The sequence below is a fragment of the Muscardinus avellanarius genome, assembly GCF_963383645.1.
Source record: "Muscardinus avellanarius genome assembly, chromosome: 10".
NCBI classification, from domain to species: domain Eukaryota; kingdom Metazoa; phylum Chordata; class Mammalia; order Rodentia; family Gliridae; genus Muscardinus; species Muscardinus avellanarius.
This window is the reverse complement of record NC_137796.1, coordinates 27,713,373-27,739,264: the sequence shown is the minus strand read 5'-3', so window position 1 is coordinate 27,739,264 and position 25,892 is coordinate 27,713,373. Positions and strand designations below refer to the sequence as shown.

Sequence of the window (25,892 nt, the reverse complement as noted above, 5' to 3'; positions counted from 1 at the left end):
AAAAAACCAGCAACAAGATTCTATGGTTAGGCAAATCAACAAAGGCTACCGTGAGCTCCAAGTTATGCACTTAGCATGGAACTTCTGATGAGACCGATGGACCTGCTGATGGCATCTCAACGTTTAAAGTGATGTGTCCTGACAAAGAGGACTACGAGTGACTGCAGTTTGCTCCAAAATGAATATACTTAGAGGAAAACTGCAGGAATGAGGTACATTTCCTGGAGAGCTCATGTCATAAAAAAATACATAAAACATGAATTTGTAAAAGAGCTTAAAAAAAAAATACTGTCACTGTTTTAATATCTCTTTTTTGTAAAGGAGGCTGGTGTGTCAGTATAGACTGCTGACGTTTTGCTAAAACTTGAGCCTGAATTCTCACAAAAGGAAACCAGACCACAATGGAATAGATAGGAAGTCAGATATCAGAGCTTGTTGACCGAACAGGTTAATTCAACAGGTGTCCTGTTAAGCGTAGGTAAATGTACAACAACTCCGAGTGTCTCATCTCCCATGCATTCCAGAGGGAGGGCCCTCAGAACCTGAACTATGAGCATCGTCACGCTGCCACCCGGCAGCCCCTGTAGACTAGTACTGGGGAGTTTCTTTCTCTTTTGACACTGTTAGGTCTTTACTCTTCTTTGCCTTTAGAAGGAATGATTAGAATTTCTTTTTATCACACTGTAGTTTCCTTCAAGATTTGTGTTTGGTTGTTGGTTTTATTGGCAAGCATCAATGCCGCATTACCCGTCGCTTTCCAGTCTTCATCGTGCTGCTGTGAGCCCACTGGAAAGCACAGCGTTCTCTGCACAAGGCTGGGACTGCTCCTTCACCACAGGGTCTGCAAGAAAGCAGCACGGAAGTCATGAGTCAGGGCTGCCCAGGCAGAGTGCCGTGGCAACCCAGACAGATGCACTCTCAGGCAAGCCAGGTCAGGAGGAAACAGAGGGAGACAGAAGCCACAGAACTCAGGCCATATAAGAACCAGACACTGAAAAAGGATTAAGGAATTTTCTTGCAGTCAACTTTTCTATACTCTCGGAGTACACACTCAACTGCTGAGAGGCACAGAAACCATAATTTCCCACTGTTCAAAATTCCCATTAATTTTATGTGTTATTTTCTTTGAATACCAAACATCACATTCAACCCTCTAATTTCTTTAAAGTACATGCAACGAGAAGCGCTTAAAGGGGAAAAGTGAACAAACAGAACCAATAGAAGTCTATAATTTTTTTTTTTTTTTTTTTTTTTTTTTTTTTTTTTTTGGTGGTATTCAGGGTGGAACCCAGGGCTTTTCTACCTCCAGGATACACTCCCAGAACTATCTTATACTTTATTTGGAGACAGGGTGTCACTAAGTTGCTGAAAGCCTCACTAAGTAGCTAAGGATGGCTGTAAACCTGCATGATCTTCCTGTCCCAGCCTCCCAAGCGCTGGGATTATAAGCATGTGCCACCATGCCCGGCGAAGTCTATCAGTTTTAAGCAACAGCAGTTTAAACTTTTTAAACTGATGTATACAGTGTATTCAGAAAAGTTGTCAGTCCATGAATTACATAAAATAAATTAGTATTCTTAATTTTTTTTTGTGGTGCTGGGGATTGAACCCAGGGGCATGCTACCTCTGAGCTACATCCCCAGCTCAATATTTTTTTATTCTTTATTTTGAAACAGGGTCTCACTAAGTTGCAGAAGGACTCACAAAGTAGCTGAGGCAGCAGGCCATGAACCCAGATACTCCTGTTTCAGCCTCCCAAGTACTGGGATTTTAAGGGTGTGCCACCACGCCCGGCTAGTATTCTTAATTTGATCTATCTCAAATATTAAGAACAGCTTCCTGTATCAGAAATTAGAAAGAGGATATCTGAGTTCTATCTGTCTGGAGCCTAGAAGGTCGAAGGGTAATAAGATGTTCTGAATTTGCCATCTCCTTATGTTTGTGGCCCACAGTTCAAGACCACAATGATGGATCCTTCAGGGAATTTAGTTAAACTTCAAAGGTTAAAAAGGAGAAATAAAGATAGCATAATGGTTTAACAACAGACAAAAATTTTAAGGGATAAGAGTCTTCATCTTGATTCAGATGAACTGAGAGAAGTCCCTGGTCTCTTATTCCCAACTCTCCGGTATTTTCCGACTGGACCAAACCATCAAACAGCTAACGACACAGGCAAAGTGTATTTAAAACACTACCTCATTGGTGGGAACATCCACATGCACACAGACTGAACACATGTGCCTCTGAGGAGGAAATATGAGTTCAGCAGTCCAGTTCACCCCAGGGATGCCCTTTCCGCTCTTTCCTCAAGCTCCCCTTAGTTCTTTACTGTCTTCTTTAAAAATATACTATGGCGCTTGGACATGGTGGTGCACACTTGTAATCACAGTACTTGGGTGGCTGAGACAGAGGATTGTAGGTTCGCAGACAGCCTCAGCTACCTAGTGAGGCTCTCCACAATTTAGTGAAATCCTGTTTCAAAATAAAGAATAAGAAAGCCAGATGTGGTGGTGCATGCTTGTAATCCCAGCGTTTGGGAGGCTGAGACGGGAGGATTGCGATTCACAGACAGCCTCAGTTACTACTTAGTGAGGCTGTTTGCAACTCAGAGACCCTGTTTCAAAATAAAGAATAAAAAAAATAGGGCTGGGGGTGTAGCTTGGAGGTAGAATGCCCCTGTGTTCCATGGTTCCATCCCCAGTACTGCAAATTAAAAAAAAAAAGGCTGCAGATATATCTCAGAGGTAGATGCCCCTGGGTTCCATCCCCAGTACTGCAAAACACACACACACACACACACACACACACACACACACACACTCACACTCTCTCTCTCTCTCTCTCTCTCTCTCTGGCTATCTTACTACTTAATTTTAATTAATTACTTTCCCCCACTAGGATACTAGAGATGAAACTCAGAGGCATTAACCTCTTAGCTACATCCCCAGCCGTATTTTTTTTTCTTGGTTTTTTTTTTTTTTTTGGCAGTACTGGGGATGAAACCCAGGGACATTCTATCTCTGAGTTACATCCCAACCCCATTTCTTTCTTCTTTATTTTGAAACCGGGTCTCACTAGGTTGCAAAGGGCCTCACTAAGTAGCCGAGGCTGTCTGCAAACAGCGATCCTCCAGTTTCAGCCTCCCAAATGCTAGGATTACAAGTGTGCACCACCACGCCGGATTACAAGCGTGCACCACCACGCCCGGCTCTATTTTTTATTTATTTATTTTTTTTGGTGGTATTAGGGTTCCTGGAAGCCCTTCTACCTCCGGGCTACACTCCCAGACTCCTATTTTTTAACTTTTTTATGTGGAAACAGGGTCTCTTAAGCCAGTGAGGCTGGCTCTGAACCAGCGCGATCCTCCTGTCTCCGCCTCCCAAGCGCAGGGAGTACAAGTGTACGCCACCATGCCCGGTTATTTTTTATTCTTTATTTTGAAACAAGGTTTGAGTTGCAAAGGACCTCACTAAGTAGCTGAGGCTGTCCATGAACCCCAATCCTTCTGTCTCAGCCTCCCAAACACTGGAATCACAAGCATGTGCCACCACACCCGGCTCCCCAGCCCTATTTTACCCTTTTATTTTGAAACAGGGAGCTTGAATTCTCTTGACAGATGCCTCTGGGGATCAAGAAGCTGATCTGCAAAGCTGTCTCAATGACTAGAATGAATGAGGTCAAATTACAAGAATAATCCAACACAAATACCTAGAATTCTCTTAACTGGCCTCAAATTCAGAGGGCGAAAAATTTTTTTTTTTTTCCTTTTTTTTGTACTGGGGATTGAACCCAGTGGCTTCAACCACTGAGCTACACAGTCCTATATTATTTTTCATTTTGAAACAAGGTCTTGCTAAGTTGCCAAGGCTGGCCTTGAACCTGTGACTCTCCTGCCTCAGCCTCCCAAGTACTGGAATTACAGGAATGTATCAGCACAGCTGACTTTTTCCTTTAATAAAGGAGACTCACAGAAGTATGGGTGCTCCATGGCTTCTTTGGCAGTCAGTCTCTGTTGATGGTCGTATCGCAGAAGTTTGTCCAGAAGATCTAGGGCTTCAGGGCTAACAAGGTGTCTGTTCTCACTATGGATAAAGTTTTCCCAGCGTTTCCGTGAATGTCTGAGAAGAAAAGTGAAGCATTAGCATTATGAGACCAAGTTCAATAAGAATCCTCCTCTATTAAAGACGAAGCAAACATAACCTTAGGATTCTGCATGGATTATAAGCTTGTTAAGTCTCATTTTTATTGGTATCCACTAACTCCCATAGTTATTTCACAACAGCATCCTGAGGCAAAACAGTGTTCTGTGATTAGACACACAGAAGTTGTTAAAACATCTGATTTTGAATTTGTGGAACCTTTCTGGATTATTTTTTAGCTTTAGATTTTCCTCAATTCTGGGGAAGGCTTTGCCTTTTCTGGCTAGAACCTATTAATTTTTTATTTAAAGAAGGACCATAGCTTTGCAAAATTTGTCATTAGACCATAAAGTTTTCCGTAATATTGTTTTCCATATTCTATTGATGATCAGGCTAACTCATCGAGAAGAAAAATAGATCAGAAGACACACATAGTGTTCAAGTAACTAAAAATAAGCTAATCCCAGCCACTCAGGACACTGAGGCAGGAGGACAGCAAGTTCAAGGCCAGCTTGAACAACCCTATCTCAAAATAAAAAGGGCTACAGATGTAGCTCAGTGGTAGAACACATGTCTAGCATGTGAAAAGGCCCGAGTACTGCAAACAAAAAAGAAAAGAAAAAACACAGAAAGAAAAGATATTTCAAATTTGGTATGATTAGAAAGGGGAAAGAAAGTGAATTTGGCTAACCTTCCCACTTCTGAAATGGGGCAAGGCCAAGCCCTCTTTCTTTCTCTCTCTCTTACTTACTGTCCCAGGATATCATTGAAGTGTGGATCTAGGTCTATATGATACTTCTTCAGATAACCATACAGCTCGTCTGTACCCAGAACCTTGGCAATGCGAACAAGCTGAAACACAAAACAAGCTGACCAAATCACCAAGCACAGAACTCACTGAGAACCTGTGGGGAAGACTTGGGCCACGGAACTGGAAGACTCCACACCACGCAATCTCCAGGAACTAGAAAGACCTGAGTCTAGCTCAGGTAAAGAGAGTCAAGGACACAAGGCTCACATAAAATGTAAATTTTCCAAACTGCCTTTAAAGGGAGAATATAATTCATAACAGTAATCTCCTAGAAGCTAGCAATTTTGAGAACATCACAATTTAATCACCAGAATCCAGGTTTTTTGACACGAGGTGGCTGACTACATCACAGATTTACTTTGGAAGTTCAGCATGGATAGCATTATCTGTCTCTCTAATATTGGGAACCTTATAAATGAGGCCAAAAGTCTGATAAACTCTTTATCTTAAAGAAAAGCTTATGTATAGACATATAGTGGTTCAAAAGAGTATTCTTAAGGATGCTATTTTGTTAGCATTCATCTCCAAATAAGTAAAAGTCAGATGGTATCTGCTTACCTGGTCATAGTTGTCTTGTCCATGGAAGAAGGGTTCCTTTCGAAAGATCATACTTGCTAACATACAGCCCAAACTCCACATGTCTAAGCTGTAATCATACATCTGAGGAAAGAAGGACAACTAGTCAGCCTAAGGTGTTAGTAACCCATTTTTCTTTTCTGAGTTTCTAGTCTTCACTTTACTTTTATAGATATTTTAGAATTAAAAGCTGTCCCTTCCCCCTAAAGTAAGTAGTTGAGAAAAAATCTGTAATTAGCATTTAAGGGTAAAATAGTGACTTGGTTTTGAATGTACTCAAACTTTGTAAATAAGACAGAAAAAGCCCTGAAGAATTATAAAAATAGGCCAGAGCAGCTCTGCTAACAAGTTTACCTGATAGTCCACAAGGAGCTCTGGTCCCTTGAAGTACCTCGAGGCTACGCGCACGTTGTACTCCTGAGCTGGATGGTAGAACTCTGCCAGGCCCCAATCTATCAGTCGCAGCTACAAACGTGACAGAATAAAACACGTAAAAGGAGTTTTTCTAGATGCCCGTGCTGGGGACAAGGTCACATCACATTTCTGCTAAGAACTGTCAACACAAAAAGTGTGAGCAGGTGAATGAGTTAAATAATCAAACTTTTTTTTTTTTGAGGTACTGGGGATGGAACCCATCTCAGAGCTACACTCCAGCTCTATTTTTTATTCTTTAATTTAAAACAGGGTCTCACCAAGTTGTGGAGGGCCTAAGTAGCGGAGGCTGGCCATGAACTTACAATCCTCCTGTTTCAGCCTCCAAAGTATTAGGATCACAAGCGTGCGCCACCATGCCTGGCTAATTACTACACTTTCAGTAACAGCAAAAGAGGTCATTTCTGGAGCAGAGCACAGAATGCTTTTTTTTTTTTCTTTTTTTTTTTTAATGGCTATCTCTAGGCCAATAGAGCCCAATCTTTTTTCTGCCTCCTCACTCTTTACACATGAAACATACTGCCCTGTCATGCACGGTTTTCACCATAAGCTCCAGGAACAAAGAACTGGGAGGACTGGAACACACACCCACTCCAGGACTGAAGCATCGCTGGATTCTCATTAATCTAATACTACCTGATCCATTTACTCACCAATCAGGGACAACCAGAGTGGGAGGAGGGCCCCAAGTATATTTGGGCTAGGCAGATTGGTTTGAGGGTCATTAAGAAGTGAAGCAGAAAGCACCAGTTGTGGTTTCTTTCTGAGGCCCTTCAGAAAACTAAGACCAAGATAAAACAAGTGACTACAATCAGAATCATCTGTCCACTTTCCTGGTAGACCCAACACTAGATACTGGAAAAATGACAGCATCACACATCGGCCAAAGGAAGCAGCGTGTCTACAGAAACCACCTGGGCGAGGGGCAGTGTCTAGGTCTGCCCTAAGCCTTCTAGTCAAGGCTTGTTGCTGCCTAGCTGTAATGGTACCTTTTTTTGTTGGTGATCTATCATGACATTGTGAGGTTTCACATCCCTGTGCATGATTCCCTTGCTGTGGCAGTAATCCAGAGCCTATTAGGTAAGAAAGCACAGAGAAAAGTAAGCAAACCCTCTACCACCCCAATGCCAGCACATTCTTATTATTTGTTTGTGACACCTTGACTTTAATACAGTCTCCCCAAGGGGAAGCTTACTCCCTGTAAAGAAAGAGGAAAAAAACATGCTTTGGAAGGTGCCCCTTGATCTCCATGCACGTGATGAGTGGCAGCTGGTAGAAAGGAGTTATACAGTGCTACGTTGAAGGCTTCTTTAAAAAGGGTAATGATAAACAGCATTTGGGGACCTCACTGGAGCCACCTCTCACAGTGGTTAAAATCATATACCAGGATCCACATGGACATGAAGAATGACAAACATCTTTCAACATGACTAGTCTTTTAGACAGTGACCCAAGAAGGTTTTTAAGATTAAAAAGCATTAATATTTTCCTTAAATATAAATCATGAGCCTGCTAGCTTTTAAGCAATGTCATTATTATATTCTTACTCAGAGGGAACAATTACTTCCTATAAGATAACTGATATACCTAAGGTTTTAAGTGCACAAAAATCAATGGTTTTGAACTAGACTAGGAAGAAAGCTGCGCTAGGCATCTTTACAGTGGAGGAATAAGTAAGCCAGAGAATGATCCTGAGGAACAGCATTCCAGGAATGCCTTGGTCTGTATCGAATTTTGCTTTCTTCTAACATAAGAGTAAAAAATATAATGTTTTTTATTTGAAGATCAAGAACAAACAATACTAAACTGTAGTGGCAGAAGTAAGAATATAACCCCCAGAGGAAGGAATACTCAAGGAAGGTGCACAAGAGAACCCTTCAGGAAGCTGATCACATCCTCTACTAGTCCTGTCTAATCTGCAACAAGGTAAACAGTCTCCACCTGCACTGTATGAAGCAGCAGCCCAGCCGGAAGCCACATGAGGCCACTGAGTACTTGAGATGTAACTACAAAACTGGCACTCCACCCTCAATGCTGGGGATTAAACCAGGGCCTCATGCATGCTAGGCAAGTGCTCTATCACCGAGTTATATCTCTAGCCTGGAACTGAATTCTTCATTTTAGTTAATCTAAATAGCTACTTATGAGCAGCAGCTACCATATGAAATAGTATAGTTCTGTGTACATTTGAGTGAAGGTTAGATATATCTAAAATTCACTATTATGCACATTTAAGATTTACTCATATCACTTACATTCTACTTCAATTCAATTTTTTTTTTGGTTTCATAACAGTGGTAGCAAAATTCCAAAGTGCCTTTGAGACAGTAACTTATGAAACCAGGGGTCATGAATCATGCAAAGCCCTCAGCATCAACTTCTACATTCTCAGTGAAGTTAAATGTTTCCTCTTCTCCACTCCTTTTTTCCCCCAAAGAGAAAATTTAGCAGCACTGATTCCGCTAATATGCCTAGTCTTTGCCAAAGGAATATACTAATGAGGACCACAATAACTGGGATACAAAAAATCCCTGATGAAAGTGAGGCTGAATCTAGTACGGCCACTAATCCTCTGGCCCAGCTCAGTAGGTAGACTCCCTGTGGGGTTACTGACATGCTTTTTAAATTCCTTGGGGAATTATTTCAGTTTAAAATCTGGTATAGTTTCTGACCATTAAGTATCAAAGGTATTTTTCAAGTTTCATCTGGGATTCTATGCCTCATTAGCAGAAAGAAATGTACCTGCTACTACTTCTAGAAAACGGGACAGACACAAGGCACTGAGGGACACCCACATGATCAGCCTGTGGAGGACATGGAGGAAAGTGGAGTCAACCAAGCTCCACCTCCTCCGTCTTGCTGAGCTTGCTGACAAAGACCCCACGGACCTGAAAGGGGTCCTCAAAGCCACCACTGTGGTTCTCTTGAATGCCAGGTGGTTTGTCAAGTGCTCATAAGTGAAACATTCTTTCCACAGAGCTGGTTTTTCAAACTCCCATTACCTAATATCCAGCCTTGATTCAAATTATTTTGTTCAAGCAACTCTTCCCAATGCCATCAAAACTGCATCCTGACATCTCTATCTTATTTCAGAGTCTGACATAAAACTGTATGCAATCCAATATATTTATAGATGTGCTTTTGAGGAGAGATCACAGTCCATCAGGCTCTTTCCTTTTAGTATGGAGGGGTTATTTTTTGTTTTGTTTTGTGGGTCTGGGGATGGAACCCAGGGACATTCTACCCCCAAGCTACATCCCCTGCCCTATTTTTTTTTATTCTTTATTTTGAAACAAGGTCTCACTATGTTGTGGAGGGCCTCACTAAGTAGCAGAGGCTGTCCGTGAACCACGATCCTGTGGTCTTAGCCTCCCTAATGCTGGGATTACAAGTGTGCGCCACCACACGCGGCTTTGGTATGAAGGATTGAACCCAGACGCATTCTACTACTAAGCCACCCTTCCACCCCCCCTCCCCCCATTTTGGTGGTGGTACTGGGAATTGTACCCAGGGGCACTCTACCTCTGAGCTATACCCCTAGCTCTTTTCATTTTTATTTATTTATTTTTTTTGCGGGTTGGGGATGGAACCCAGGGGCATTCAACCTCCGAGCTACACCCCCAGCCCTATTTTTATTCTTTATTTTGAAACAGGGTCTCACTAAGTTGCGGAGGGCCTAAGTAGCTGAGGCTGTCCACGAACCTCCGGTCTCAGCCTCCCAAATGCTGGGATTACAAGTGTGCGCCACCACGCCCGGCTTTTAAAAATTTTTATTTTGAAATAGGGTCTCACTAAGTTCCTGAGAGTTTCGCTACTGAGGCTGAGGCTGTCCTCAAACCTGTGATCCTCCTGTCTCAGCCTCCCAAGTACTAGCATCACAGTTGTGCACCACCATGCCTGACACCAGGTTTTTTTTTTTAAGGTACTAGGTATTGAATCCAAGGGCATTCTACCTCTGAGCTACACCTCCAACCCTATTTTATTTTTTATTTGGAAAAAGAGTCTCATTGAGTTAATGAAGATCTTGCTAAGTTGCCGAGACGGGCTGCAAACCTGCAATTCTCCTGTCTTAGTCCCCCAAGTTCTGGGATTAAAAGTATGTGTCACCATGTCCAGCATACCAGGTTCTTAATGATCTATGACCCTAAGGTTAGGACCCCATTGTTTCACACCATTTTACAAAAGTTAAAAATTTTTACCTTTGTGTTTACCTAGACAAAGTAAAAAAGAGCACTCTTTTGTCAAGCAGCAGTGCTTTAAAATTTCAGTGTTTAGCCAGGCATGGTGGCACATACTTGTAATCCTAGTATTTAGGAGGCTGAGACAGAAGGACTGCAAGTTTGCGGTCAGCCTCAGCAATTTAGTGAGGTCTTCCACAACTTAGTGAGACCCTATTTGAAAATAAAGAATAAAAAGTAGGGCTAGGAGTATAGCTCAGGGGTAGAATGCTTCTGGGTTCAATCCCCAGTATTGCAAGAAAAAAAAAATTTCAGTGTTTGGGATTAAGTCACTTAGAAGGGTTCACTCACAATTCTCCCTGCATTAACTAGTCAAAGCTGAGGGGAAGGGTAGGCAGTCTCATATAAGAAGCAGATGTTGAAAGTCAGAAAGAGAGAGCTGCAAATTGTCTATAGTAGTATTATTTCTCCACCCCTTGAAACTAGGGCTTCACTGTTTGCTTTGGCCAATAGGATATTAGCAAACATGGCCCAAGCAGAAGGTTGCAAAGTGCCTATTCACTGAGGCTGCTCCTCTCACTGTGGGAACCTAGACACCACCATGGGAAGCCACCGGGACTAACCTCCTGGAGGATGAGACCTCAGCTGGCTCAACTGCCCAGCTGAGACCCCAGCTATGTGGATGAGGCTGTCCTGGGCCATCCTGCACGAGTCAAGCTGACCCGACCTAAAGAATCACTCAGTTAACTCATGAAATTTTTAGAAGGGAAAAATTATTTTTTAAGAGTCATTAAGTTTGGGGTTGTTCTAGAGAAAACTAATAATACATATGAATTATGTGGCAGAGAAAATTCCAGGGCCAACAAAAGCTATGAGAGGTTCAGTCTTTGGTACAATGACTCTGGTACCCCTTGAGTTGGCAGTACTTCCTAGTTCCACTGGCGAACTCATGATGAGGTTCTATGTGAGAGCCCCTGGTGAGGGCCGCAGCGTAAGTTAAGCTGCTCTGCATTCTCTGGATATCAAATAGTTGGCTTGAGTTCTCTCGGCCCTTAAAAGCTTCTCCTTAAATGAAAGAGCCTGAAAAAGTTCATTGTTTGTGAATGCTACTTACTTTAAGTAGTTCATACATATAAAACCGGATATCAAAGTCTGTCAGGATCTGGTAGAGTTGCTGAAACAGATTTCAGAAAGCATAAAGTTAATTGAGTCTCACTGCATCTTGTTATCACAAGTGCTGGCCATTCTCTCTAAACTTCCTTATTGCTTAAGTGACTAAGGGATCCCACTGACTTTTTTTTTGGGTGCTGGCGATTGTGCCCAGGGGCATTCTACCACCAAACTCTACCCCCAGCCTGATTTGTCCTGTCCTTCCTTTCCCTTCCCCTCTCTCCCTTTCTATTTTTTGCGGGTCTGGGGATGGAACCCAGGGACATTCGACCTCCGAGCTATACCCTCAGCCCTATTTTTCATTCTTTATTGAGGCTAGCTTCAAACCTGTGTGATCCTCCTGTCTGTCTCAGCCTCCCAAGCGTAGGGATTACAAGTGTGTGGATTCATTCTTTATTTTGCACCTGGATTCATTCTTTATTTTGAAACAGGGTCTCACTGAGTTGCAAAGGGCATTACTAAGTAGCTGAGGCTGTGCATGAACCGCACTCCTCCGGTCTTAGCCTCCCGAATGCTGGGATTACAGGTGTGCGCCACCATGCCCGGCTTAACAGGGTCTAAGTTCCAGAGGGTTTCACTAAGTATCTGAGGCTTGCTTCTAACCTGAATCCTCCTGTCTCAGCCTCCCAGTACTGGGATTATGAGCATATGCCACCATGCCCAGCTTCCCACTGACTTTTAATACCTGATTTGGAACAAATGGTAAAGATAAGGAGTCCAATATTTTAATTTTCAGAAAAGACAAGAGGAAAACAAACAAACAAGCAAAGAAACAAACAAACAAACAAAGAGAATTCCAGTGGAGGAAAACAGCTAAACCGACTTGGATCATTGCTATTATTATAATGCCCCATATTATCACAATTACATTATTGTGAAGTCTAATTGTACAACTGTCCTCATATTCTTGCCGCACACCAATCAAACAAACCCTACTCCAGCATCATAGTATACCATGGAGAACTGAGTTCTGAGAGGACAGCAGAGTTCAAAAGAATTTCAGTGTTAAGACAAGCAGACAGCTTGTGAAAGAAACATGAAGAAAATGAGGTGTTCTAACATCTGGACATGCAAGATACTTTTCAATAATTCAAACCCTCCCCTCAAACCAATTCCAGGCCAGAAAAATATGCTTAACAAATAGTAACTCATATTTCAGGGTAAGAAAAAGGGGCGATAGAGTGAGGTTTTAAAAAGAAAAAGATGAAGTGCCAAACATGATCACTGGCCAAACAGACATATGAATGAAAACTTTCATTATTGATAATCCAAAGGCCTATCTATTTGAGACTTAAAAAATCTTTCAATTTTTAAGAGTCAAAGTTCAATAAAAGCATAACCCCTTGTCAGAAACTATACCATTACCTTTGATATTTGAACAATTTCAAGTAAATCTCTTTTCCTATCAATCTAAGCAGCACTTTCTATACCATTAATCAAACACCTTTATTAAACTTCTCTTGTTCTTCTACTGGAACACTCAATGATAGGGAATCTCACCAAGAAATAAACAACAGTGTATAAAATGTGTCTCTATAAAGGGGGAAAATAGGACCACACATCCATATTTTTTGTATCTGCAAAAATGACATCAAAGAAACTAATAAAAAAACTGTTGGTGTGTGTGTGTGTATGAGCATGTGAGTGCATGCATGCGTGGGTGTGTGTGTGTAGAGGTAAAGGTCACATTTCCACTTTTATTCCCCTTTTTAGGTAGGGGCACTCTCCCTTCCAGCTGATAAGAACATGTGACCTCATTGACCTCAGACAGCTACTAGCTCAGGGAATGAACAAGCAAAGGCCAGTATGCAGGCGGCGTCTTGATTCTGCCCCAGTGATGGTGGCTGACCCTGGTTGGGCGTGAACTGCACTCAAGCACAGTGACACAAACAAGCCACTACTTCTGCTCAGAAGAGTTTCAGCTCCAGAACAACCAAACCTCAGGTTTGTGTCCTACTATCTCTTGTTCTGTAAGACGGACTTCTTGGCCAGCTCTCACACCAACCCACAGCAGGAATATGCAGATGCAGGCTGGAGATACCATCTTGGGTGTGAAGGAGATCTCACACAGATACTGGTAAACCAAAAATCAAGTCAACAGCCCATGAAAGAGCAAAGATCAAATCCTCTAAGCTTTTGAGAGGGCTGAAATATTTTATTTCCAGAAAACCAATATGGACTATTTTATTTGGAGTTTTATCTGTGAAAGGCTTTCCTCTCCTATCATGGGTATCTATACCAAGCATCTGTGTAAACAGCATAAGACATAAAAATGTTCTTAGACTGCCAACATTTCTAGCTATTCCAACAATATCAGTTTAATACAAATGACATCAGCTATATTAAAGTGCTTGGACTTAACATATTACAAAGTCCTGGATGACTGCCAGCCGCTCACCCTTCTTTTTCAGGAGCTTCTGGGTAGGAAACAAAGGATATTTGCAACAATTAGCCCCCTGGGCCTAAGATTCAAACCTCCCAGTTTCAGCTTGGCCTCCAGGAATCCCTTTCTTTGGCCATCCAAAGACTGAGATTGCTGCCTCCCTTCCACCTACCAGGTCAAACCCAATCCATGTCATTTCCACCCCATTTGCTTTCTTCACCAGACACAATGGTCTCTTCCTTCTTTGAACCCCTCAAGCCATTTGCTCTCCAGGTGGGGCAGTCACAGGACACTAAAAAAGGAGCACCCTGAATCAACACTTCTCACTTTCATACTGGCAGAAGCACGAACTTCGCAAGGTAAATTCTCTGTTGTAAACATGAGGCTGCTTCACTCCAAGGGTCCATCTCCACACTCCCTGTGTGAGGTGCCACACATATTGATGAAGGAACTGGGTCCTGCAGCTAATAGTGGTCACCAACTTGCCAAATCATGGCATTGAACTCTCTCCACCCTAAGTATGCCATGGGTCCACTCTACAACAGGCACTATACCCACCTTATCCATCCTAAACTCTAACCATAGTGTGTGTGTTTGTGTGTGTGTGTGGGGGGGTACTGGGAATTGAATCCAGGGGCATTCTCCCGCCAAGCTACACCCTATTTTATTCTTTATTTTGAAACAGGTCTCACCAAGTTGTGAAGGGCCTCACAAGTTACTGAGGCCGGCCATGAACCTGCCTTAGCCTCCCAAGTGTGATGGTGGCACACACTTGTAATCCCAATACTTGAAGGCTAAGACAGGTTCCCAGCCAGTCTCAGCAACTTGTAAGGGCTTCTGTAACTTAGTGAGACCTTGTTTCAAAATAAAGAATAAGGTAGTGCTGAGGATGTTCCTTCCCCAGTACAGCCAAAAAAAAAAAGTACTGTGATTACAAATATGCTCCACCATACCCGGCTTCTCTAACCATATTCTAAGCCTTCATAGGAAGAACAGCACATGCTTTATTCCTCATTAGGCATGGTGATCCTCTGCCTGCATGTTTTTATAATGTATACCACAGTCAATGGAATAAGACAGAAACTGTCTTCCAAGAAAAAAGAATCCATGACAAAGTAGAGAGGGAAACTTGACAAGACCTATACTTTCCCTCCAGGTGTAGACAAAATTATTAACCAGAAAATGGAAAACACTGGCAGAAAGTTAGCTTTGCTCGCATTTTGGCAAGTAAGTGACTTATCAAAAACAAAACAAGCCTACGGTTCCAAGAAGTTCATGAAGGGAAGAAACTACTTACCAGTCTTAGTTTGGCTACAAAGCCTTAAACACAATGGTGTTTCATCAGAAATCATTCTTTCACAGGACTACTCTAAAGGGTCCAAGGTGGAAATTTCATGGGCCTTTCAATAAACTCCCAATGTCTGAGGAGTGAGTGGAAGACACTGCAACCTGATCATCAGGCATAGAGCCTCCTGGCTCCAAAGCCACAGCAGCCACGGAATGCCCACCAGTGGGCCACACTTCTGTGCACACAGAGCTCTTCAAACACCAGGTGGTACCGCTGCATCCCAACCAGCCAGACCCCACACCCCATCCCCATGACTGCCATTCAGGAGCCTTCCACGCTTCATGAACACTTGGCCAGCACAGAGCGTGAGCATCCCCTCATATACACGACTCAATTTATGTCTAGAAATTCTAGAGCTCCCTATGTAGGGAGAAGAAAAAGTGGGGAGATAGATGTAAAGTGAAAAGTTTAAGGCTATAGTCACCAAGGTTAGATATTGTTAGCTAACATGTAACTCCCAAGATCCAAAACCAAGGCCAACATTTCTAGAAATTTAAAGAACTAATTTTTTTTTTTTTTTTTTTTTTTTTTTTTTTTTTTGGTGGTACTGGGGTTCCTGGAAGCCCTTCTACCTCCGGGCTACACTCCCAGACCTATTTTTACATTTTTATTTGGAAACAGGGTCTCCTAAGCCAGCGCGCGTGGCTGGCTTCGAACCTGCGTGATCCTCCTGTCTACCTGCCCAGCGCGGGGATTACAAGCTGCGCCACCACGCCCGGCAAGAACTAAATTTTTCATGGGACAAATGCACTACAACAAATCTCCTGAAAATGTTCCATATTTTCTTAGCTTTACAAGGAAATAGCAAAACGATGTTAATGATCTATAATTATAGTCCATTTGTTCTTCTGATTAATATATAATGGAAAAATGACTCAGGGTATGAAGATTCTGAACTAAATAAATAGCAAGTGTGGTATAAAAAATGATCATGGACCAAAGTCACAAAGCAAATCAACAATTTTTTTTTATGGTACTGAGTATTGAACTCATAGGAATTCTACCTTTGGGCTATACCCTCAGGTTGATTTTTTTTTTTTTTTTTTTTTTTTGGTGGTGTACTGGGGGTAGAACCCTGGGGCATTCTACCTCTGAAGTATACCCCAGCCCTATTTTTTATTCTTTATTTTGAAACAGGGTCTCACTGAGTTGTAAAGGACCTAAGTAGCTGAGGCTATCCACAAATCGGGATCCTCCTGTCTCAGTCTCCCAAATGTTGGAATTACAAGCATGCACCACCACGCCTGGCATTTGCTTTTTTATTTTACTTGGAATAATGGTCTTACTAGGTTGCTGAGAGCCTCACTAGGTTGCCAAAACTGGCTTTGAACCTGTGATCCTCCTGTCTCAGCCTTCCAAGTACTGAGATTATAGGTAGTTGCCACCAAGCCTGAACTAAATTTCAAATAATCAACATTATACAGTTAAGTACTCCTTATTTGGAATGCTTGGGATCAAAAGTGTTGTAGTATTTGCATCTCATGAGATGTCTTGGTGATGGGACCCAAATCTAATTATGCAATTCACTTACGCTTCATCTAGGCTTTATACAGAGCCTGGAGGTAATTTTACAAATATTTTATATAATTTTGTTCATGAAACAAAATTTTATGGTGTGGTTTTTGATCTTCTACTTGTGCAATCATGTCATTAATGTCATGATCATATCTCAACAATTTTTTTGGGGGGGTGGGTCTGGGGGTGTGAAACCCAGGGGCATTCAACCTCCAAGCTACACCCCCAGTTCTATTTTTTATTCTTTATTTTGAAACTGGGTCTCACTGAGTTGCAAAGGGCCTCACTAAGTAGCTGAGGCTGTTTGCAAAACGTGATCCTCCAGTCTCAGCCTCCCAAATGCTGGGATTACAAGTGTGTGCCACCACGCCCAGCTTCTCAACAAGTTTTAAATCTTGAAGTATTTCAGATTTTTGGACTAGGGATGCTCAACCTGAAATAGATCATGTTCTCTGGACAATGTCATCAAATTACAAATCAACAATAAAAAGAATTTTTTGAAACCCCAAATGGATCATATTCATAAATACAGTTACAAAGGATATTACTGGGGCAATGATTATTAGAATTTTTTTTGATATGGACTCTTAGATGAACTTATACTCTGAATATTAAGTTTCTTGATGTACTAACAGTATTATGGATATATAGGCAAGCATATTTAGGACTGAAGTTTCAAGATGGCACCTGCAACTTCAAGATGATTCAGCAAAAATTTTTTGAAGTAAAAAGTCTGGAAAGCCAGGCCTGGTGGCGCACGCTTGTAATCCCAGCATTTGGAAGGCTGAGACAGGAGGATCGCGGTTCGCGGACAGCCTCAGGCTACTTGGTGAGGCCCTCTGCAACTTAGTGAGACCCTGTTTCAAAATAAAGAATAAAAAATAGGGCAGGGGGTGTAGCTCGAAGGTCAAATACCCCTGGGTTCCATCCCAAAGCCCACCAAAAAAAAAAAAAAAAAAAAAAAAGTTTGGGAAGAAAATATAATCCTCAAAGTTAGAAGCTGTATTTCTAAGTTGAAAACTACCTAGGGGTGATCTCTACAACCACAGAATGCATCTAAAGTGATGCTTCAGGTTGTAGAAACATAAGCACATATATTATCAATCAAGAAATATAAAAACACATCAGTGAGTTGACTTCAACTTAAGAAATCAGGGAAAACAGTGGAAGTCCAAGAATGAAATAGAAAAAGTAACAAAAGAAATGTGAGCAACAAATCAAAAAATTCTTTGAAATGATTGGTAAGAGAAATCTATTTTTTTTAAAAGAGGAAGGAAAGAGCCGGGTGTGGTGGCACACACTTGTAATCCCAGCATTGGGGAGGCTGAGACTAGGATCCCGGTTTGGTGGACAGTCTCAGCTACTTAGTGAGGCCCTTTGCAACTCAGTGAGACTATGTTTCCAAAAAAGAATAAAAACAGGGTTAGGGGTGTAGCTTGGAGGTAGAATGCCCCTGGGTTTCATCCCCAAACCCACAAACACAAAGGAAGAAAAGGCACAGATAATATTTAAAATGTAAAGAAAAGCCTAACTAGGTATATATTAAGTGTTTAAGTCTTAAAGGAATTCTACCAATACCTTTATACCCATTCATTCATTCATTCATTCATTCATTCATTTATTGGTACTGGGGGTGAGACCCAGGGGCTTTTCTACCTCTGGGCTATACTCCCAGACCTATTTTATATTTTATTTGGAAACAGGGTCTCACTAAGTTGCTGAGAGCCTCACTAAGTAGCAGAGGCTGGCTTCAAACCTGTGCGACCCTCCTGTTTCAGACTCCCAAGCGCTGAAATTACAAGCGTGCACCACCACGCCCGGCTTATACCAATATAATTTAAAGTGAATAACCTTAGAAACACCAATAGACTAGAGATAGAAAACCTGGATAAATACTGAACCTATAGTATGCTTTAAAAAGGAACAGATGAAGCCGGGAGTGGTGGCACATGCTTGTAATCCCAGCATTTGGGAGGCTGGAGGATTGCGGTTCATGGACAGCCTCAGCTTCTTAATGAGGCACTCTGTAACTTAGTAAGACCCTGTTTCAAAATAAACAATAAAAATCAGGGCAGGAGCCGGGCGTGGTGACACACACTTGTAATCCTAGCGCTTGGGCGGCTGAGACAGGAGGATCACACAGGTTCGAAGCCAGCCTCAGCTGCTTAGTGAGGCTCTCAGCAACTTAGTTAGACCCTGTTTCCAAATAAAATAGAAAAAAATAGTTCTGGGAGTATAGCCCAGAGGTAGAAAGCCTCTGGGTTCCACCCCCAGTACCACCAAAAAACCCAAAACAAAACAAAACAAAAAACAGGACAGGGGGTGTGGCTCAGAGGTCGAATGCCCCTGGGTTTCATCCCCAGACCAGGAAAAAAAAAAAAAGGAACAGATGGCTCAGTCTTTCTACCACCCTTGAAGACACCCAGATTTATCTATCTTGTATGCAGTTTCAGAGACTAGAACTAGAAAAAGCTACCCAATTTATTTTATGAAGTTTGTGTAACTTTGATATTCATACTAGAAGATTCTATAAGTTAAAATATACATAAAATTGATGATTAATTATGCCTATAAATTTACTGAAATGGACTGCATGCTTCATCAATTTTTACTTTTTCAGTGCTAGAGATTAAACCCAGGGCCTTATGCATACTAGGAAAAAAAAGCTCTATCACTGAGCTACATACCCAAGAGTATCACCATTGATTCACCCTGATATTATGCCAGGGATACTCTCTGGATGACATCTTAAAACCAGTTGTTAATATACTCTGTTCTTATGGAAAAAGATAAAAAGTAAAAACAAACTTTCCTAATAAGACAGACAGGAAAAAATAAAAAGCCTCAAGAACATTAGGACATTAAGCCAACTGATTGCCATTTGTGGCCTGTCTATTCTGAGGGGGGAAAAAAGTAATTTCCCTAGCAATATTTGCTTTCCCAGAATACACATCTGCTAAATGATATTTAATAATCTTTTAAGTTGACTAAAATGTCATGGCTTGAACATTCAAAGGGGATCTCCATTTAAATGTGGCTGATCAAACACTTGCTTCTACCTGAAGCTCCCCTAAAATAACAATAAAAGGACTGGGGAATAATGACCAACTAAGAGCGGGAGAGAGCACACTCTAAAGCGAGAAACATGTCGAGCTGAAAGTTCTGCCAACAGTAAAGGAGGTCCAGAAGTGCCCAGCTTCAAACTGAAGGGCTACAGAAAGGCTCAGGATATGGCTGAAAGAAAGTAAACAGTGAGCTGACAAGAGAAAATGGCTTTAAACCACCACACTGAAAACAGGAGACATGAAAAGTCCGCTCTGCTCAACTTGTGACTACTAAGATGCCAGCAGCTAAGCATGTGTCCTCGAGACAGGAGTTGACCGATCTGCAGAGCACTACTCCAAAATATGAGCACTCAATAACCAGGACATTTCAGACAATTCACCCCCCCTCCCCCACACACACACACTCACTCACTCACTCACAAATCTGGAAGAAAAATACAGAAAAGGTGTGAATAGAGAAAATATAATATTCTCAGTGAGAAAACAGAAGATATTATATAAAACATAAAAGAAAAGGACACTTTTTATAAGTTCAGAGACTAAAATGGACTTCTAAGATATAAAATCTAACATTTGAATGAGTTCTAGAAAGTGAGAACAAAGAAAAAAGCAAAGGAAAATCAAAGAACATTAAAAATATTCTTCCCAAATGGAAAAACATGAATTTTTAGATTGAAAAAGCTCAGCAAGTACACAGAGCAAAAGATGAAAGGGATCCATAGGAAGGGACATCACTGTGAAATTTCAGAAGACTGGGAATGAAGAGAAAACCCTAAAAGCTTCCAGAAAAAGAAAAAGAAAATCATGTAAGATAAAACTGGAAATGGCCTCAGTAGTGATACTGGAACAATCTCTTCAAAACTGAAGAAATTATAAATTTTTACCTAGTATTCTCTACTCTAGCAAATTCATAAATTGGGAGTATAAAATAATGATTTTTCTTCAGGTATTTAAGTCTCAAAATACATTGATTTCCATGATCTTTTTTAAAGAAACCTACTCAAGAGTGTATGTTTTCTTCAAAACATCCCTTTGAGGGTAGACCCCAGAGAAATACAATTAATTTTCCCAAGCAATTAAAATTCCTGTAACTGATCAACAGCATGTCATTACCTCAACCAGGCAGATACCACTTTTAAGAAACACAAAATGCTGAAGTGAAAATTTACATACGTAGACAGACAATTGGTAAAATACATTAATGAAGCATAGGTATTTAAAACTTAGGGAACTGCACAATAATTCTCTATTAAGAACAGCTTTCAAACTTCTGCATTAGGAAAATGTTTGGTTTAATAAAAGCCAGTCTGGTTCCCTCAAACAGGCATACACATTCCAACTCACACATGGCACAGTATTCTACCAGCTAAGCACTGCAGGGCTGCTGAATGAAAAAAATGTACAGCCCCCTTTTTTCTGAGACAGGGCCTCATTATGTTGCCCAGGCTTGTCCTCCAATGAGGGATTCTCATCTCAGCCTCCTGAGTAGCTGAGGTACAGGTGTACATTGCCATGCCTGACTTATATCCCACTTTTTAGCGGTCACTAATGATCCATAAGGAGTCACATTAATACGAGCGTGTACTATACTGTATATAAAGCTTAGTTCTTATGTTTTATAAGTAAACATATCTTTTAGTTTTACTATTTTCCCTAGCCTTATTCTGGGGTGGTTACCTAAGAGATTAAAATGTGGAGGGTAGGCGCTTTCATTTTCATCCCAAGCATCACTCCTTATACCAGCATCTTTAATGGCTGACTTGGCTGTCTTAGCCTTTATCACAACAAAATCACAAGTCTCTGATTACCGCCAGTTACAATTACCTAAAAGTCCTCTAAATGCCCCTGAAAAAAATCAACATCAATATTTTGGTTTGTATTGTATACTGATTTCCAAACTGTGCTCTAAAAAAGGTTTATACTAGTACGCCTAACTTCAAAAACCTTATCAGAAGTTAAGGTTTAAGTGTCTGAACAACAATGTCAATCAGCTCATGAAAGAAGTTTAAAACTATGTTTTTTAAATGACATTTCAAAATCTAAAAATAATACACATTATAAATATAGGAAAAAGCCAGGGGTAGTGACACACGCTTGTAATCCCAGCAATTGGGAAGCTGAGACAGGAAGATCACAGGTTCACAGCCAACCTCAGCAACTTAGTGAGGCCCTGTTTCAAAAATAAAGAATAAAAAATAGGGCTAGAGGTGTAGCTCGGAAGTAGAATGCCCCTGGGTTCAACCCCCACTACCCCCCCACAAATAAATAAATAAACAAATAAATAAATAAATAAATTAAAAAAAACATAAATACCCCAGGATAGGGCCTCCTATTTTTTCCTGTTTTCTTTTTTTCAACAGGGGCCCATTACATTGCAGAGGGCCTCGATAAGCTGCTGAGGCTGACTGTAAATCTGCAATCCTCCTGCCTCAGCCTCCTAAGTACTGGAATTCCTGCATGTACCACACCTCTTCTACAGCAGTGACTCTTATCTAGGTTTTCAGCCTCATTTGCTTTGTACGGTGTGTTAGGAACGTGTTCTCATTATTTGACAACTACGGTCTCACATATTACTTTTTTCACAAGAGCTTTTTATCAGTGTATCCTTCCTTGTCAGCAATGTTATATTTCTTATGAAAATCAAAGTTAACATGCACCTAAATACACACTAACTAAAACAAGTGTTATAGCTGAGGTATTAGCAGTTACTCCTAGAGTAAGCAAGGCAAAGGGTGGTAAAAACTTCACCAAAAGCAAGCACCCAACCACTTTCTGCATCCTGTATTCGTGCTATAAAGAATCTTTTTTCCCCCCCTATTTTCACTGACATCCCTGATACCCCTATGTACTGGTGTTCCAACAGTACTATCACTACCTCTCCACCCTCCATCAACCCCACGGCAGAAAGAAAAAGTATACGCACCTTAAAATCTGTATTATTGATATATTCAAATACCAAAGCTGGTGTCTTTGACTGCAAGAGAGAATATTAATACTTTTTAGGTATTCAGATAGTAATAAAAAAAAAATTTGCTTATGGCACAGCGGTCTATTCCTAAATCCCACTTAGATGAAAAAGGACAGCCTGTTAAGAAGGTATTTTCTTAAGATTTTATAATGTCTGCAATTTACTTCAAATAACAGGTTGGTATGTGTTGAGAGAGAGTAGGTAGGGCATAGAGGAAACAAGACTGGCTACGGCTGACTAACTGCTCAAGCTGGTGATATATGCAGGTGGTTCATGATATTATTCACTTCACTTCCATAAATGGCTGAAATTTTTCATAATAAAGTTTTTAAAGGAAAATATTCTCTGAACAACCTGCCAATGGCCTTGACAAACCCGTCAATAGTTATATGAAGACTTGAACTCAGCAGAATTCCAATTTGCCGACTACATAAGGAGTGACATATTTTCATCTAGGTTTAGCCAGCAAGATGCATTTTTTTGGGGGGGGAGGGTCTGGGGATGGAACCCAGAAACAGGGTCTCACTGAGTTGCGGAGGGCCTCACTAAGTTGCTGAGGCTGTCCGCGAACTGTGATCCTCCGGTCTCAGCTTCCCGAATGCTGGAATTCCAAGTGTGTGCCACCACGCCCGGCTAAGCAAGATGCATTTGACAGAATTTTTATAGGTCTTTCAAGGGTCTAAAAAGTCAATTATTTGTGAAATTATCAATAAGCTATATTGTGAAATTGCTGCCTTAACTAGAGAACATTAAAGATGATATCATCTTAGAAGCAGACATGCTCCCCAAAATCTTATGATCGATTTTCAGAAGCACTATAATCTTTAATACAATGAGTAAAAAATGTTTTCCTTGTGCAAGTCTAGATTTCCAAATGACAGGTTTACTTAAGTAAAATAATGCTTAACTGGCAGTAATAAGTTTTTGGTTTTGTTTTTGGGGTGTGTGTGTGTGTGTGTGTGTGTGTGTGTGTGTGTATGGTCCTAGGGAATGAACCTGGGGGCATTCTACCTCCTAGCTATATCCTCAACCCTATTTTATTTTAAAACAGCATCTCCCTAGTTTGAAGAGTCTCATTACTTGTTGAGGCTGTCCTTGAACCTGCAATCCTCTTGTCTCAGCCTCCCAAGTACTGGGATTACAAGTGTGTGTCACCATGCCCAGCTTAAACATATGGTATTTTTTTTTTTTTTTTTTTTTTGGTGGTACTGGGGGTGGAACCCAGGGGCTTTCTACCCTGGGCTATACTACCAGACCTATTTTATACTTTATTTGGAAACAGGGTCTCACTAAGTTGCTGAGAGCTTCACTAAGTAGCTGAGGCTGGCTTCGAACCTATGCGATCCTCCTGTCTCAGCCTCCCAAGTGCTGGGATTAAAAGTGTGCACCACCACGCCCAGCTTTATATGGTATTCTTTTAAAATGGTTAACATACTCATTTTTATGTAGTCCAGTTTCAAATCTTAGGCAGTCCAGGGCTAGTCATTATTAAATAAATCTGAGCTATGAAGGTCCCCCATCAGCACCCCCAGTACTGAGATCAGAACACTATACAAGCACTCTTAACATTAAGTACACCTCCAGCCCTTTAAAAATTTTTTTTTAAATTTTGAGACAAGGTCTAAGTTGCCCAAGCTGGCCTCAAACGTGTGATTGTCCTATCTCAGCCTCCTGAATAGCTGCGATTACAGGTGTATGTGTGTGTAACTGTGCTAGGCAGAATGGAATATATTTTTAATGACAAATCAGATACTATCCAGCATAACTATCACCTGTCTTTTCAGGGTCTGAAAGAAAAGTCCTTATTCCTCAACAATACCATGTTAGGCAAATTACTTAACCTTCTGCAGACTTTACTTTTATTGTACATGTAGACAATTACAATTAACAGTACCTCCCTGGACTTGTGAGGATGAAATGATGTGACACAGTTGTTAAGCACTTAGAATAGTGTCTGGCCTCTTATAAGCAGTCAAGTGCATGTGAGCTACTGTTACTACAAGAGAGTCTTCAGCAGACAGAAGCAGACCTACTTCTTAAACCTAAAAACTATCATGGAGGAAAGCAGGGAAATAGCCAAAGTACAGCTGGGAGAACAGAAAGGAGACAGGAAGTGGTACAAAAGTACATGTGCATGGAGGGGGGTCTGCAACCTTAGCCAATCAAAAATAAAACTAAACAGCACAAAACTAAATGGCTAAAAATTAAGCATTTTAACAAAACTATTTTAGTTAAAAAAAATTTTAAACTGTCTCCATATTAAAAAGCCTTAATAGTAGATGTGAAATGAAAGGCTAGTATGAGAAAGACTGAGACTTCTTCCTCAAGTTGGTGGGCTAGGACCCACTCAGCTAAGAAAAGTGTCCACGAGGAGATACTCTTCTTGTGCAAATCCAGATTTTCAAACATCAGGCTTGAGTGAGGTAAGATAATACAAACTGGCAGTAATAAGCTTTCAAAAATGGGACAAAAGCCGGGAGCTACTCAGCAAATCAAAATAAATCAAAATAATGAAGTAACAATTCTGGGGCAGGGCTTTTCTCTATGTACTGCAAGATCCCACAAAAGTGGTGGCAGCTATCTTATGATTGGGCCATCATTTTTGTCACTAGTAAATTACAATGCCACCATCCTCACTGTACATTATTATCTGAGGCTCTGTGCATTAAGCACCCCCCTCCCCCAGTCCGCTAGCGCACTCCCCAGCCACCAGGCACCTACCACAGGGTCCTTTACAGTGTCAATCAGCTTAATGATATTTGTTCCACCACGAAGGTTCTCCAGAATCTTAACCTCTCGTTTAATCTTCTTTTTCTTCACTGGCTTAAATACACAAGAGTAACCAGAAGTGAGACTCCTTCTGAAGTTAATATAATAAATATAACTTTAAAACAATATATGCCAATCATATGGATCGTACACTATCTTGTACACTGTGCTGTGTCAGAAAGCATACCTAAATTAAAAGAGAAAAACTTGAGATAAAATGGGCTTCCCTATAAAAAACCTTTAACATCAAGTTCAACAATTTATAGACTTGTATATTATGTGTCTAGATCTCTAAGTGGTTCTAGGGCACTTAAAACTTTTGAACACCCAAGTCATACTTTAAAAATAAGTGCTTGCTTATTAGATAACTGCCAAATGGAAAGGGATATGATCTGTAACAGCTGTGCATCGTGAACTCATAAATGGGAAAACTAAAACAAAACAGTGAGACACCTGCTCTTCCAACGAGTTCCATGTAATTTTGCCTTCCAGGAGTGAAGATCACTGACATCAAGTTACAAACTTGTTTCCCAGCTGC

The 25,892-nt window shown here is 41.0% G+C and overlaps 1 protein-coding gene across 1 annotated transcript in view; it reads right to left on the bottom strand.

The window, feature by feature from the left end:
• Window positions 1-764: 764 nt before the first annotated feature.
• Window positions 765-25,892, bottom strand: part of CSNK2A2 (casein kinase 2 alpha 2) — a gene marked incomplete at both ends in the record, with an annotated part of 39,118 nt that continues 13,990 nt past the window's right edge. The window contains 9 exons of the mRNA XM_080704653.1: window positions 765-841; window positions 3,970-4,118; window positions 4,891-4,991; window positions 5,509-5,610; window positions 5,881-5,991; window positions 6,948-7,031; window positions 11,251-11,310; window positions 22,541-22,591; window positions 25,307-25,408. Coding sequence (XP_080560779.1) covers window positions 765-841; window positions 3,970-4,118; window positions 4,891-4,991; window positions 5,509-5,610; window positions 5,881-5,991; window positions 6,948-7,031; window positions 11,251-11,310; window positions 22,541-22,591; window positions 25,307-25,408 — 837 coding nt within the window. The remainder of the gene's footprint in view (window positions 842-3,969; window positions 4,119-4,890; window positions 4,992-5,508; window positions 5,611-5,880; window positions 5,992-6,947; window positions 7,032-11,250; window positions 11,311-22,540; window positions 22,592-25,306; window positions 25,409-25,892) is intronic.